At 68.1% G+C, this 15,764-nt stretch overlaps 2 protein-coding genes across 3 annotated transcripts; one reads left to right on the top strand and one right to left on the bottom strand.

Moving 5' to 3' along the window:
- Positions 1–693: 693 nt before the first annotated feature.
- Positions 694–2,566, top strand: PRSS57 (serine protease 57; the record flags this gene model as incomplete). The annotated part of the gene is made up of 5 exons (XM_082331274.1): positions 694–763; positions 1,040–1,193; positions 1,412–1,556; positions 2,042–2,302; positions 2,387–2,566. The coding sequence occupies 5 exons, from the start codon at positions 694–696 to the stop codon at positions 2,564–2,566; spliced, it is 810 nt and encodes a 269-aa protein (XP_082187400.1).
- Positions 2,567–5,686: 3,120 nt separating this feature from the next.
- On the bottom strand, positions 5,687–15,376 carry FSTL3 (follistatin like 3). Of its 2 annotated transcripts, XM_082331267.1 has the most exons (5): positions 15,287–15,376; positions 12,348–12,533; positions 9,222–9,437; positions 7,254–7,481; positions 5,687–7,138 (listed from the first exon to the last, which is right to left on the bottom strand). In XM_082331267.1, exons 1-5 carry the CDS (start codon positions 15,342–15,344, stop codon positions 7,086–7,088), a joined length of 741 nt encoding a protein of 246 aa, XP_082187393.1. In that variant the 5' UTR covers positions 15,345–15,376; the 3' UTR covers positions 5,687–7,085. The 2 variants fall into 2 exon arrangements, with proteins under 2 accessions (XP_082187393.1, XP_082187392.1); XM_082331266.1 differs by lacking the exon at positions 15,287–15,376 and having other exon boundaries at positions 12,348–14,804.
- Between the last annotated feature and the right edge of the window lie 388 nt (positions 15,377–15,764).

Here is a 15,764-nt window from a genome sequence, read left to right as displayed (position 1 = left end):
TGCCAGGGCGAGAGCTCTGTGCTTGATCCGGGAGCAAGCCCGGCTCTGCAGGGAGGGTTGCCCCGGCAGCGGGGCTCCCGTCCCCCACGCCGGTGCACCCACACCCTGGCACACCCTGCAGCCCTTCTTGCACCCCAGGGGGATGCAGACCAGGGGGAGCAAACTGCCCCTCTGCGCCATCCCAGAGCCAGGCGATCTCTGGACAGGCCGGGAGATGCATCAGGTCCGAGCACAGCACAGTCCTTGCGCGACCCACGGCAGCCCGGCTGCCGGCCAGCCCCAGGGACACTGCCACGTCCTGGGAGGTGTCCTGGGATGTGGTGGGGCCCTGCTGCTCCCACCGCTCTGCCAAGAGGAGAGGGGTGTCATCCTGATGAGCTCAAGGCACAAGAGGAACCAGGACGGGGTTGGGAAGCTGCTCTTCTTTCTCTCTTCCTTCCCCAATCCGCTCTCCCCACAGCTAGCAGCCACTCCGGGGAAAGCTGCAACGCTGCATCTACCCCCCGACGCAGCATTGCGCTGCCGGTGCCCCCCGCCCCGCAGCAGTTGCACAAGGCAGCAGCGCCCAGAGAGGAAGAAGCAGGAGGGAGATACCCACCGGCACCCAGGCAGAGGCTCAGCCCTCAGAGTTATTTAAGCACCCCCACCCCAAGCAGCCCCAGAGGAGGTGGCAGTGGCCTGTTCTGCACCAGCATGGTCACGGCTGGGCTGTTCATCCTCACCCTGGGAGGCTCCATCCTGCTCCCAGCACTGGCCCCAGCAGGTAAGGGGAGAGCTGGGGCTGAGAGGGCTGCAGGGCTGGTCCCCGCGGCCAGGGCGGGAGATGGAGACCCCGGGCTGGAGCACCGCGGTGCAGGGGAGGCTTTGCCGTGCCACACTCAGCCCTCCTCGGCCAGAGGCGATGTTCAGCCGCTCCCCAGCACCCGTGGGTGGTGCTGGGGTGCTTGGGACACGCAGCCAGGAGCGGGACAGGCACAGGCGACAGCCGTGCCCAGGCTCCCCAGCAGCCCGTGACCGCCTGCACCCACCCACCCACCAGGCACCCAGGGGAGCCGGATCATCGGGGGAAAGGTGGTGGCACCCCACTCCCGGCCCTTCATCGCCTCCATCCAGATGGACGGGCAGCACGTCTGCGGGGGCTTCCTGGTGTGGCCCAAGTGGGTGATGACAGCAGCCCACTGCCTCATTCCCAGGTGAGCCGTGCTCCCGCGTGGGGCACGCACCGCCCGTCCCCCCGGGACATGGCGCGGCCCCCTTCAAACAGATCCCATCCCAGGGGGCTACACGGTCCTGGAGAACCCCTCCTCGCACCCACCCGTGCTGCCCTCCAGCCCACCTCGCCAGCCCCCTTCTCCCCCTCCCCGATCGCCCCCCGCCGCGGCAGCACCCGCTCAGGGCCCCTCTGCCACAGGCACAGCCCCTCGGTGCGCGTGGTGCTGGGCGCCCACAGGCTGGAGGAGCCCGAGGAGTCCCAGCAGGTCTTCAGCGTCGAGGAGTCCATCGCCCACCCGGGCTACAACCCCAGCCTGGTGGACAACGACATCCGCCTGCTCAGGGTGAGCCCCGCGCGCCGCCGGCCGTCACGGCTCGCTGGGAGGTCGTGGGCACCCGCTGGCCGGGCGGTGGGGTGCCCGTGCCCCACAGGGCGCAGGGGGGAAACGGGGCGCCCCACGGCTCGCGGGGCGCCGGAGGGAGGCACCCACGCGGGCCCGAGCCGACACTAGATGTCAGTGCTTCTCCGGAGAAGCGGGACCGCGCCGTGGGGTGCGACAGAGGAGGCCGAGGATGTGCCAACCCCGGCCGGGTCGAGGGTCCCTCCGCTCCGGGCATCCAGTCTCTCGAGCAGACTGGGACCAGTGCAGAGGGGCTTTCGGGGGGGGCCAGCCTCTGAAGAGGGAAGGGCAGGGCGGGGGGGGTCAGCGTAAGCGGGGAGCTGGGGCAGGCATGTGATGGGGTGCAGGGGGGTCGGGGCCCCCAGGCAGGAGGGGGGGGGGCTCTGCCCCAGCAGCGAAGCCACCTGCATCCCCGGCTCCCTGCCCAGCTGAACAGATCGGCCACGCTGAACAAGTACGTGAAGCGGATCCGCCTGCCCGCACCGTACATTGACCTGAAGCCCGGCACCGTCTGCTACGTGATGGGCTGGGGGGACATCTCCAACTACGGCGACCGGCCCACCGAGCTGATGGAGACCGTCACCACCATCGTCAAGCGGGGCATCTGCCGAACGCTGTGGAGGGGCAAGGTCTCGGCCAACATGCTGTGCGGGGCCAGCCGCAACACCACGCTGCAGGGCGTGTGCGCGGTGAGTGCGCTCCCGGCACCGTGCGCCCCGGCCATCCCCCTCCAGGAGACCCGCTCATCTCCCTCCCACCCCTTTGCTTTGCAGGGTGACTCCGGGGGACCCCTGACCTTCAAGGGAAAGGTTTATGGCATCGTCTCATTCTCTGGGGAGAGATGTGGGGACCGCCGGTACCCTGACATCTACACCAAGATCTCCAACTACATCGACTGGGTGCATCGCACCGTGCAAGGGCACGGCCATCAGAAGGGGCAGCCGAAGCCCTAGCCAGGGCTGGTAGGGGTCCTGGGGGCAGGGGGGCTGCAGGGAGAGGGGCCGGGGCGTCTTGGCTGTCTGGCAGCGCCCAGGAGGGGAGAAGAGGGCCAGGACTCCCAGGTCCTCCCAGCTCCGGGGGGGTTTGGGAGCTGATGCTCAGGGCTCCTTGACCCAGGGCAGGGCAGGAGGCCGACTCTGCCTCTTGGCAAGGGGAGACACATCCCCCCAGGCTGCACAAGAAGCCCCAGCACCTCACTCGGCCTCTTGCAGCGGCAGCGTTTGCCTTCCTCAATAAAACCTCGTTCCCAGACCTCTGTCCATTCACCTTCCCTCTACCCACCCTGCTCCCGCCTTACGGGGGGCCACAGCCCCCGGCTCTGGGACAGGCAGGAGCCCCAGGGACAGTGACCCCCACCAGCCCCTGCCCACCCTGATCCTGCCCCAGGGACACGATGGGGAGACCAAGCCCAAGCCCAAGACCCACCTGGGAGCTGGCACAACCTGGGCCGGGTTTTAGCCCTCTCTAATCTCCTGGTGGGCAGCTGAGCCCGGGAGGGCTGATTGGGGCCAATCCTTAACCCCACACTGCCCAGGCAGCTGCTGCCCATCTCAATGGGGGCTGGTTTTTCCCAGTTTTCCCCTCTCCTGTCCTTTTGCTGCCACACTGCAAGCCCTCTCTGGCTGTCCCGCTACTCCCGTTTCTGCTCTGGTCCCCAGCCAGAGCCCCAGCTTGGTGGGGCCCTGGAGGAGCCAGGATCCGTATCCAGGCGCTGCCACCCCACGGAGCATCCCCAGCAGCGCTGGAGATGCCTTCCCGCCGGGGTGGGGCACCCCATCCCGTCCCACCCCGTCTCATCCCATCCCGTCTCATCTTGTCCCATCCCACACCGCACCCTCCCCACCGCACCAAGGGACCCCCCAAACAGGGGAACCACAGACACCTCCTGGGGGCAGATGGGCTCCCAGCCGCCCAGCTGCGCTGGCAGAGCCCGTGGGGATCCCGTCGAGAGCCTCGCCCGCCTCCCCGGCGCGCTCGGGCGTGCAGACGGGCGCTTGCCCCAGAGGGAGCTGGGCGGCTGCGGGTGCAGGGGCCGGGAGCTGCCCACGCCAGCTGGGGGGACGTGTGCCGAGCTGCTGCTGGGTCTCAGCTGAGACACACACACGGCGTGTGACTTTGCCCAGCATCGTGGCTGTCTCAGGGGACAGACCCAGACAGTCCCTGCTCCTGGTGGCATGTTTTATCTGCAAATTGCTGGCACGCCGTGGCCGTGGGGCGCAGCCGCCCTCCCCACCCAGGGGGTCCCACAGGAGGCTGCAGCCGGCTGCAGCCGACTACAGCACCCGGCACGGGGCCACCTCGCCGCCCTCGGGGGCTCTGCCAGGGAGGACGAAGGCCAGGGCTAGGTCAGCATGCCAGGAGGTCCCCAGAAGGCACCCTCACCTCTGTGGTCCCCATGGTCCCTGTGCTGGGGACTCCAGGGGCTTTGGCTGCCCCTCCCTGTGGCGCACGGCCCCATCCCCTCCGGTCACAATCCTCCGGGGCTTTGCACGGGGTCAGGGGGACACAGCCATGGGCATTGGTGGCCTTGGGGACAGCGGGGGACACGCAGCAGAGGACAGACCCCTGCCAGGCTGCCAGCCTCCAAGGAAGCCCCAAATCCCCATGGGCTCCTGGTGCCGGCGGCGTGGGGCTGACCCCCCCAGGATGCCGGGGCAGGGCTGCCAGCCTTGGTGCTTCTGCGTGCTGCCGGGAAGCCTGGAGAGCCAACGCCTGTCCCAGCTTGTCCCAGACCACCCAAAAACCAGCGGGAAGGAGGTGCCTGACTCACGGCCGTGTTTTGGAAGCTGAAATCTCCCGCTCATCGGCGGGAGCTGACGTCGCCGCCGCAGCCTGTGCCCGCGGGCTCGGCGCAGGGCCGCACGCCAGGCGCTTCGGGGGCCAAACCCTCCAGCCGGGGCAGGCAGCGGGAGGTGAGCTGCCTCGGGGAGGAAGGCGCTGCGGGCGGGCTGTAGAGAAACCCGGGCCACACACCACCACGTGTGGCAAACGTTGGCGCCAGGGAAAGTCCTGGGCAGCATTTTGGCAGCTCCTTTACGCCCATCCCCGAAAGCAGGGGGGGATGCTGCTGAGCTGGGTGGGTGGTGAGGGGCTGCAGGAGAGCCCCCGCCCCAGGCTGAGATGCCGCTGCCCGGCAGCGGTGCCCGTCCCAGCTCAGCGCAGCTCTGGGGCGCACGAGTCGCCTGGGTTCAAGCCAGGCTGCAGCCTGGGCCGGATTCTGTGCGATGCTCAGCATCCTCCCAGACCACAGGGAGGGGTGAGGGTGCTGGGTGCCGGCCAGGAGCGAAGGTCTTGTTCCCCATCACTGCTTTACGGTGCCTCAGTTTCCCCCATGTAACCCCCCCACCCAGGTCCGGGGGTGTCGGGGGAGCCTCAGCCTGGCCCTGGGAGCTCCCCGCTGCCATCAGGGCCGTGCCGGAGCCCGTCCCCGCGGCAGGTCCTGAGCTGGGCACAGGCCAGGGAGGGCTCGACCCTCGCGAGGCTCGGAGGGGCCCGGGGGCTGCGCCGTGCCTGCCCCGGCACAGGGGACGTGGCCGAGGGGGAACCGGCGGCGGCTCCTGTTGGGCTGGGAGCGCCAAGCCGCAGGCTGCCGCCTGGGCTCCCGCCGCCGGGGAAGCATCGCGCATCAGGACCCAATTAATGGCAGGAATTGTTTTGTGAAATACCAAACCCTCATGGCACGGCCTAATATTGGGAACAGATTTATCTGCGCTGCTGGCTGGTGTTTGCTCCTCCCGCTCCCCCCTTTCCTCCCGCTGCAGAGAGCAGCCTCGGCCGGGCTGGAAAAACCCCACCACCAAGCTGAAGCAGATGCAAACTGGGAGCGGGGCCGAGCTCCTCACCCGCTGCCGGGGGCTCTCCCGCCCCAGGTGCCCCCACGTCCCTCTGCCCACGCCTGCCTCGACCCCCGGACCCCCGGTGAGGGGCAAGCAGCCACGCTGCAGGCAGCACAGCCCCAGGGGACGCAGCTGCGGCCCCAGAACCTGCTGAACAAAACTGGACCCGCAGCACCGTTTATTCTTTTTTAATTATAATCCAAATTGTAACACAGCCGTAAAATGCCCCTAACAATACGGAATAGGAAATGTATATGTTCCCATAGCGTCTGCCTCAGGAATCAGAACGCAACCATACAAAAATAGAAAATAGGGTATTTTTATATATATATATTATATATATATGATATTTATATAAAGGCAGTAGCTTCTCAGTGTCAGAGATGAGGTGGTATTTACACAGGTGACAACACACAAAACGAGAGAAGAAGTAAAATAAATACAGATGGCATCGCCAGAGCGGGGGGTGCGGGGGGTCGGGGTGGGGGCCAGGCTGCGCAGCCGGGGGAGCGGGGCTGGGGGTCCCCGGGGGGGCAGGGCCGGCGCCCCTCTCCTGCCCCCCTCCACCCAGCCGCGCTCCCTGCGACCACCCCGGCCCCGCGCCCCCACAGCGGCTCTGCAGCGGCGTCGGAAGCCGAGCGCTGTCCCGGGGCACCGCACGGCTGCTTCTCCCCGCGCCGGCCCTGGGAACGCCTCCGGGGGCCCCGGGCCCCCTCTCCCCCAGCAGCCTGGGCTGCTTTCAAAGCGGTTTTGGCACAAGGCAGGGATGAAGGGGGCTCTGGGGGGGCTGGCCCCCGGGCGATGGGCTCTGGGCAGGGGCACCTGCAGCAGCGGTGGGCACCGCAGGCCTGGGCGATGGTCACGTCCCGGTCGGGGCTGCCATGGCCCGCAGCGGGCAGCGCTGCCCGGCCGCCATTGCGCCAGCCCTCCGGGCGCCGGCGGCACCTCCGAAGGTGCGTGGGAGCCTGGTCTGAACGGGCCCAGGAAAACCTAAACTAAAATCTGTTTTAACATACACATGCTAAAACTTTAGGAGAAAATAACACACGCACACACACATATATATATTGAGAGAGATATATATAAAAATATCTATCTGTCTCCAATCTGATGCAGTGCCGTGCTGCCTTTCCTGCCGCTGGCAGCTGGGGCTGAGCCCCTCCGGGGAAGGCGAAAGCACAGATTCCCTCTAGACCTCGAGGTCCCGGCCAGAAACGTCAGCACAGTACCAAGAATTCAATCCAAAAATAAATAGGCCCAGGGCTGCCGGCCAAGGACACGTGGGGGGGCCCAAGGCGCGGCAGCACGGACGCCCCCTCAGCGCCGTGCCGGCCACGAGGAAGGGCTGTACGAGCGCCGGGAGCGGGCGCTGGCCGGCGGAGAGCTCTGCCAGCACCGGGCAGGCGCGGGAGCATCCTCAGGGTGGCTCGGCATCGCTCCGGCCGGCCACGTGGGCTGGGAGCCCCCTCTCCTGCTCCCCAGCCAGCAGGACCGAGAATCAGGCCCCCTGCGACTGCATAACATACACAGGTATAAATAAGGATCTTTTTATCTTAATAAATATCAGGTATATGGTTTGTACAATATACACATAATGCCCCTGTCTCCTGGGTCCAGCCTCGCAGCGAGGGAGGATTCACACGTAGTTCTCTTCGGCGTTGTCCGTCTCCGGGGAGAATTTGGCCGCAGCTGGAAACGGAGCAGCAGAGGGGGAGAAGCGGTGAGAGGGGTGCGAGGGGCGGCCAGGCACCGGGGCTCCGAGCCCACTCCCCGCCGCCGCCCGCCCCCGGGACGCCCCGCTCACCTGAGCAGCTCCCGTAGTGGCGCACGCCGATGGAGCGGCCGCGGTGGCAGGTGGCCCGCCGGAGGTGGCACGCTGAGGGGTAGGTGACGTTGTTGTTGCCACAGAGAGCGTGGTCCAGGCTGGTGGGCTCAGGGCAGGGAGCCGTCCGGCACATCACGCAGTGGGCGCTGCCTGTCTGGTCCACCACGCAGGTGTGGGTGCCGGGGCACACCACGCTGGAGCAGGACTCTGCGGGGAAGCACACGTGGCTGCAGCTGAGCCTCGCTGGCTGGGGTGAGCTGGGGACGGCCGTCCTCCTCCCACAGCTCCTCCAACCCAGGCGGGCAGCGGGCATCGTCCCAGGGAAGCCCAGGCAGCTCGGGCCCCCTCCCGCCTTTAGCTGCCAGGAGCTGGAGCGGAGCCAGGGGCCGGAGGGTCCCAAGCTCCCCCATCACCACCGCTCCCGAGGACAGGAGCTGGCAGGGGCCGATGTCGCAGGTGCAAGGGACCGCATGGCCCCGCAGCCCTTGGGCACGGCCCTGGCCGGAGCCTCGCCGCGTGGGGAGAGCCGACATCCGGCTGCAGAGCCTGAGCGCATGGGGCTGAGCCCGGCTTGGGCCAGTGGGACCTGGCTGGGGCAAGCGGTCCCACGCAGGTGCCTTGGCAGGAGGAGCAGCAGCCGCTCCGGCCAGGCTGGCAGCCGCCGCGCTGCACGCCCCGGCGAGAGGTGAAGGGCAGGGTCACCCTGGACCCAGCCCAGCCCTGCGAGCGAGGGCGCGCGGGGGCGGCAGGAGCCTGCGCGGACAGGATCAGGCCCTGCCGGGCTGGCGCAGAGCGGGGGGCTCGTGCACCCCCCCATCCCGCAGCAAAACCCCGGGGGTCTGCGCAGCCTGCCAGCCCCACGGACCCCCGCCCCGGCACAACCCCGCGGGGGCACGGCGGGACCCGCAGCGCTCCCGGACACCGTAAACACTTCGCAACGCCGTCCCTCCGCCTTCCTCTCTTTCCTGCTGGATTGGAGGGAGATTTGGCATCTGCAACTCCCAGCTCGCAACTCGCATTTCTTGCCCCACATTTCCCTGTGCAGTCCAGAGCTTGACAGGCAAAGCATTTCAGAGAGGAGGGCTGGCAAAAGTAATCATAATAATTCTGACAGTTCTTGGCAGGGCAAGGAGGATTGCTGCTCTCTTAACAAAACAACAAAAAAAGGGGCTTGATATTTGTAAGTGACATTTTACGGACTGCTATTCCTCAGCCGGCGGCGAGGCTAAGCCCCCGTCGCACTGACGGGCTGCGTTGGCATTGCAGGCGGCTCTGCTGCCGTGTCCCCGCCGGGGTGGCCGGGCCGGGGCCCTGGGCAGCCAGCGGGTGCCAGCTCAGAGCTGCTCCAGCCGGCTGCGGGCAGCGCAGCGAGGGTGATGCCGAGGGACGCGACTCCCCTGCGAGCTGGGGGCTGCTGCTGCCCATCAGCACCGGGCTGGCTGCGGAGCGATGCCCCCTCACCAGGCACAGAGCCCCGCGTGCCGCAGGCAAAGCCCTGCGCCGGGGCAGACCTTCCCTCCCCGGCACAGCCAGGGCCAGGCACTGGTTACAAATCCTCCGTGCCGTGCTGGTGGAGCCGCCGGCCTCGGGGGCAACGGGAACAGCCAGCGCTCGGGGCAGGACGGTTCCTCCCCAGGACACGCTGCCCCTGGGGTGGGGAGAATGGGGGAGACCCAGCTTCCCGGGTGGGAGAGGGGAGGATGTGCCCGGACCTGCTAGCACGACACAGCAGGGTGACCCTTCCTCTCCGCACCAGAGCGGCTCGCAGTGTGCCAGGAGCGCCGGCGAGCGCGTGGGCCCAGGGACCCACGTTGCTGTTCATCTCTTTCCATGCGGGCGCAGCTCAGACCAGTCCCACGCAGAGCTGGGAGCACGAGAGCCACAGGGGACAGGGATGGGACAGGACGGGGATGGAACAAAACAGGGTGGGGGCACGACCGGACCTACTTTTGCATTTGCCCTGGTACATCACTTCGAGGTCAGGGTGGTCTCTGCACTTGGCCGTCAGCAGGTCGCACTCGTCTCGGTAGGTGTAGCCGTCGGAGCCGCAGACCTGCAGCTTGCGGGGCAGGCTGGAGCAGTCGGGGGCGCAGGCGCACTGGGGACGCCCGTGCTTCATCTTGCAGACCTTGTCGGGGCCGCACACCACCCCCTCGCAGCTCTCTGGGGACAGAGGGGAGCAGCACGTGAGGGAGCGGCAAGGGCTGCCACCCACAAGGGAAGGATCCGTCCTGCCCGGGCTGGCCAGCACCCCGGCCCCACGGCCACGCCGGGTGGCACCGACCGGGACGGGGCCAGCATCAGCCCTCGGGGTCCCAAATCCCTCCCGGGGTCACAACGTGCATACTGACGCCGCGCTGCCCCGAGCAGCATCTGGATCTGCTCAGCTCCGCCAAGGAGCAGGTCGTTGGCTGGAGCTCCGCACGATCATCCAGCCCCAGCCCTCCATCAGCACCAGCTAACTCATTTCTATGTATTTATTTTTTGGAAGGAGACATTTCTTTTTCTTGTGCAATGGAAAATCTATCTCCGCAAGGCCCCAGCTCCTCCAGAAGGAACTGGGCTTCGCAAGTTGTCTGGGCAATCAAGAACTCTGCTTCCACCAGACAATACCCAGCCCTGTTTTGCTCCAGGCCTCCGTGACTTGAACACAAGAGCGGGACGCAGCAGCGAGCGCAGATCCCCAGACAGGCGGCTGCTTTGTCCCCCAGGTCGCCTCCCGGCCAGCACGGGGGCCGGGTTCAGAGGGTCCTGCCAGCGCCGCCCCGGGGCCGTGCCCACGCTGGCGGGGATGGAGAGGGGCCGCCGGCTCCGACCAGGGGCCCATCCCGGACACCGGTGCCTCCGCGAGGAGAGGCAAAGGGGCCAGCGCCCAGCCCGTGGCGGGGATGGGGGCTTCTGGCTGGGGTGACTGGAAGCTCCTCGCTCCCCCAAAGCGCACACACAGCTCTCATCCCAAAGGGACCCTTCGCCCCTTGAGCTCCCCGGGACGCAGGCGATGCTGTGAGTTGGGGGTGCAGGGCTGCCTCCGGATGCAGGGATGCAGCTCCATCAGCAGCACCCACGGGAGGAAGGCTGGGCAGGACCCAGAAACTTCCCGAGACGGGGATTCGCCCCCAAGCAGGAGGGATTCCCGCAGACAGGGCGTGTGCTGGGAGCTGTTGGGAGGTACAGAGGGGGATTTCCCTGCAGGAGACGGGTCACTTTGGGAGACAGCAGCAGGGGGGAAGGAGGAGGAAGGGGAAATTCCCTGGCTGCTTGGCCTGGCTCTCCCCAGGGGAAATTCCCTGGTGGGAGACAGCCAGTTTCCCGGTTTGCTCCCCGATTTCCATAGCTGGGGCCTGTCCAAGGGAAGGGGAGAGTGGCAGGCTGAGCCCCGGCAGCATCTCTGCTGAAAGCCACAGGGATGAGACCCTGGGACAGAGAGGCACGACCCGCACCCCGGGGCCGCCGGAGCCAGCGGGACCCTTGCTGCCACCAGCACGGCAGGGTCCGGCCATCCGGACTGTCGCAGCAAGAGAGGGAGGCAGCGGGACCATCCGCCCGTGACCCTGACCCCACAGCCTGGCTCTCCTCCCCTGCGCTGGGTTCCCGGCAGGGGACACCGTGTCCCCAGCAGCTGGAGCCAGGAATTTCACCTCCCCACTGGAGGCCCATTGTGGAGCCCCCGGGGTCCAGCCAGCACCTTCCCGTGGGGCTCGGCCGCCCCGGCTGCTGGCGCAGGGCTGGTGGCTGCAGCCCACTTTATCCTGGAGTAACCTCTCCTGGCCCCGTGAGCCCGGGGAGTGGGAGCACAGCTCAGCTCATCCGCCCTTTTCCAAGGCCTCCAGCTCACTGGAGCCCGGTGGGGAGCAGCACCAGCTCCATCTGGATGGGACAGGCAGGGGCTTTCTGAAGGGTGGGGAGTTGCGGTGTACGTGCCGGCCGGGCTCTCCGGCGGTTTCAGCAAAGGTTCTGCTCCCAGACCCTGATGATCCTCAGGAGCCACAGCCCCTGCTACAGTCTGTGGCCACCGGCAGCCCCTCGTGTCCCCCAGCCTCCCTGCAGAGGTGAGGGTAGACCCCAGGGACGAGGGCTGCCCGTCCCCACCGTGCTCTGCCCCAGGCACGAGGGGAGCCACGCTCCCCGGCCAGCCCCTGGAGAGGGTCCCGGTGCTCCCAGCACCCACCGAGCAGGGCCGCCGCCGCGGGGCCGAGCCCGTGGTGGGAGATGGGGCAGAAAGCCAGGGCCAGGATCTCACTCAGGCTTCAGCTGGCACCGGGTGCGACCCCGAGCCTCGCCAGCATGGGGCTGAGGAGCAGCCAGGGCAGCGGCGCCAGGGGGTGCAGAGGGGCTGGAAGAAGCGCTTTTGTTAAGAGCCTTTTCCCCCCACTTTAAGCAAATAACAACGTGACCTTCCAAAGACCTGCTCCTGCCTACTGCGGTCAGCAGGTCCTCGAGCATGTTCTCACACGGCCACGCAAGTGCGACTGGGGGATCCGCGCCTCTGGTGCGCGCCAAAACATCTGGCGGGGCTGGAACTCACAGCTGGAGAGTTTCCACTTCTGGAACTGCCCGTTACATAAAGCCATTTCACACACACGCTGGGAGGAGGCAGGGGGAGCAGAGGGGAAGAAATAGATCTTTTTTCCTTAAAAAAAACTTAAGAAGTTTCCCTCTGAGCAGACCTGCCAAGGGCAGGGGCGGGAGGCCCCAGCCCCAGCCGAGTTAACCTGGGAACAGGGAGCCTCAGCTTGCCTCCTTGCACTCAGGCTTGCCCAGCCACAACCCAGGTCACACATCCCGCTCCACAGAGTGGGATACAAAAATACACACAAAGTGAGAGCTGCCAGGGGACAGAGGCTGTCCCACGAGCCCTGGCCCCATGGCAGCATCCATCCCGGAGCAGCAGCAGCACGGGGTTGGCGGTCCCCGGCGTCCCTGTGCCGTCCCAGACGGCCCAGGAGAGCCCTGCCTGGTGAGGGGCAGCCCAGTCCCATTGCTGCTGCTTCACCCGGAGCTGTGGGCTCCGGGCATCCTCCCTGAGCAGAGCTCAGCCCTGCCACAGCCCGCTCGCCCCGCAGCCGCGCTCACCTTTGCAGGGGTGGCAGGTCACCAGCCCCAGGAAGCCCAGCAGACTGATCTTGTTGCCTGGGTAGGTATAATTAGACCAAGCCACGTCCACGTTGCCGTTGGCACAGCATTCCTCCCACGTCACGCCCGTCTTCAGGATCATGGTGCACTTGGCCTCCTTCCCCTGCTGCAGCCAGCAGATCCCACCTGCAGAGAGGTCAGAGGGTGAGGGTCCTGCTGTGCTGTGCCACTGTGCGAAGGGCAGCGAGAACCTGGCCGTGGCCAGGCCGCCGTGGGGCAGAGGCATGGGGACTGCACCGGTGCCCGGGAAGGGTCAGCATGGGACGAGTTGGGGAACCTAAAGAGGCTCCGCGCTGGCTCCCACCTCTCCGGTGGCACAAGGGCTGTCCCGGCACAGGCATCCCCGTGGGACCCCGGCACAGTGTGGCAGCTCTGTGCCCGCGCTGCCGTCCCAATGCCCCGGGATTCCAGCAGCCCGGCTCCTCTGGCAACTGGCTTCAAACCCAGCACTGGGACCGCAGAGGCGCATCAGTTATCCCAGCATGCGCAACTGATGCTCTGGGAGATGCCCAGCCAGCGAGCCAGGATGTGGGCTTGCAGCTTACCCCCTTGCCCTGCCCGCCCTGCCTGCATCGCTGCCTAACTCTTGCCTGACCCCACGGAGGGGAGGCTCCAGCCCCCACCACCTCCCACAGGGACACCCAAAGCGGGACTGACGGGCGCCCGTGCTGCGAGGGCTGGGTCCCCAGCGTGCGCCAGCAGCCCCGCGGAGGGATGGGGACCGTCCCTGCGGCACGGGGGCCCGACGCCCACGGCCTTTGCGAGGAGCAGCCAAGCCACCGGCTGGAGAACAGGGCACTTGACACAGCCCTTGGGACGGGGCCAGCCCAGCGGCATCGGATCCCTCTGAGTCAAAAGCCTGTTTGTTCCTTAACCCCACGAGCGAATCAGTTATATTTTTTTTTTTTTGTGAGTGATTCCTTTGCAATTTCCGCCTCTGCAAACCAGCCTCTTCTGACGCTTATTTGGGTTTATGCTCTCATTAGCTGCGTTTGAGGTTTGTTAAACGGCTAAAGATGTGAGGGAGGGATGGGGGAAGGGACGGATCCTGCCAGTGCCGGGCTGCAGTCGCTCCCCTCCAAAGCAGGGATTCACCCTGCTCCAAAGCAGAGTCTGCACCTGCCTCGGACCCCAGATGCGTGTCATCGCCCCCCCCCCCGCACCCGATTTTGGTTTGGCTGCAGCCAGCAGCAGCTCCACGGGGCGGCCGTGAACGGACCAAACCCTTGGGCTGCGGGAACCAGCAGCCTGGACACCTCAAAGCATCAGCCAGGCCAACACACCTCTGCCGTCGGTGGGTTTATCCCCCCGTGGATTTGCCTAATTGCTCTTTCAAGCCCATTTTTCTTTTACAACACCCCGTGACGCCAATTCCCCCACAGCACCAAGCTCCCCAGGAGCCATGTGCTGGCTTTGGACCGTGCTTGCCCCGCAACCGCTGCCCATGGGCGCAGCCACGTGCAGAGCGATCCCACCCGCAACGGGACAGATCCACGCACCCGGCCTGGGGCGCACCCCTGGCCAGCGGCAGTGGGCCACCCGCCGCCCCCCGAGCCACGCCAGGGCGCGGGGACCCTGCATCAGGCACAGGGGACGGAGCCCACCCGCCCCGTGAGCGGACCCAGGCAGCCGCGGGCCGGAGGCGGCCAGCGCGGGGCTCTCGGGATGCCCCATCCTCGGCGCCTCAGCTGCGAGGGTGCAGCACTCCCACGCTCAGCGTGGCTGGAGGACCCAGGCTCTGGCCAGGGGGGACACAGCGCGTCCCTGCCCGGGGCCTTCCAGCGCTTGTACTCGACCTGCGAAGCAACAAGCAGAAATCCCGTGGGCCGGGACAATGTCAAACTCGATCCCGGGGGCTGCAGCAGCACAAGGGGCCTCACAGGAGCCTCCCCCGTCCTTCGGGGCATCCTGACCCGCCGCTATCCGGGGAGCGCAGTGCCTGCCCACGCTGGCAGGGAGACAAATGGGACCCTGTGAGGGGGAAGATGGAAACTCCAGTGCCGCTGCAGGAAAGCCGATGCTGGCAGTAGCAGCCACGGCTCCGCAGCGCTGGGAAGGGCTGCTGGAGCCGCAGACTGGGGTCCCGGCCGGCCTGGGTGCCGGCACGGCTTCCCTGCAAGGGAACAGCTACCAAAGAGCCCAGATGCCTCCCAAGCGCCCACGAGCGCTGCCAGCACCGTCAGCCGAACCGGGAGGGGTTCGAGCTCCAAACTCCACACCCAAACCACGAACCGGCCGCCGTTCCCCGTTCTTCCAACCCGGGTCACAACGCGCCGGAGCGCAGCATTCCTGCCCCAGCCTGGGGAGAGGGACCCCCTCGCAGGCAGCCGCCCCGGGAGCGATGCGGGGCGGCTGGCAGGGCCGGCCAGGCTGTTGCCCCGGTGGCCACCGTGCCAGGGCACGCAGGGGCGCGGGATGCCGGGGTCGGGCACCAGCGCTGCCGCGATACGGGACCCCGGGCACCGGCTCCCGCTGCGGCAGCCCCGGGGCCGAGCCCGACGGAGGCGGCCGCCTGCGGGGAGGGACAGCGGGGCACGGGGCCACCTGAGCGGCACTGCCGGGCACCGGGCACCGCTCCGCCGCCGCCCGGCACCCCAGCGCCTCCCGGTAACACGGGGTTCTGCCGCCGAGAGCCCAGCCCCGCAGCCCGCACCCACCCGGGGCGGCGGCTGCCGGGAGGGGCGGGGGGGGACAGCGGCAGCCGGGGCGGGGGGCGCAGCCCGGTAACGGCGCCGGGACCCCGGCCCCAAGCACCTGCCGGCGGGGAGCGGCGGCACCGACGGCCCGGGGCGGCGGACGGAGCGGGCGGGCGGGCGGCCCCGGCTGCCCCGGCGCCCCCCCCCCCGCCGGGACCCCCCGCCGCCCCGGGCGGCACTTACCGTGCGCGGCGGCGGGGCTGCAGAGGGCGAGCAGGCAGAGCGCCAGCCGCAGCGGCATGGCCGGGCCGGGACGGGGCCGGGACGCTCCGGCGACCTGTTGCCTGTGAGGCGGCGGCGGGGCCGGCGGCGCTATAAAGCGGCGGGGCGGCGTGAATCACCGGGCGGGGCGGCGGCGGGGGGGCCGCGGCCGGGGGCGGGGGCAGCGGGCGGGGGCGGCAGCTGGGGGGCGAGGGGGTGGGTGCTGAGAGGTGGGGGCGAGGGGGGAAATTGGGGGGGCGGGGGTGTCGGTGGGAGCGGGGGGGGGGGGGCAGCGAGGGTCTGGTCGGCACCGCCTGCGGGTGCCGGGTGGGCGAGGGGGGGGTGCCGGGGCGGGGATGCGTCCGTCTGTCCTCCAGACCGAGCGGGGGGCCGGCACCCCGCGGCCGGGCCGCGCCGGGATGGAGGTGGGGAGGTCTGGGGGTGACCCCCGTGCTGGGGT

The sequence above is a fragment of the Platalea leucorodia genome (genome assembly GCF_965183815.1).
Source record: "Platalea leucorodia genome assembly, chromosome: 21".
Taxonomy (NCBI): domain Eukaryota; kingdom Metazoa; phylum Chordata; class Aves; order Pelecaniformes; family Threskiornithidae; genus Platalea; species Platalea leucorodia.
This window is presented reverse-complemented; position numbering and strand designations above follow the sequence as displayed.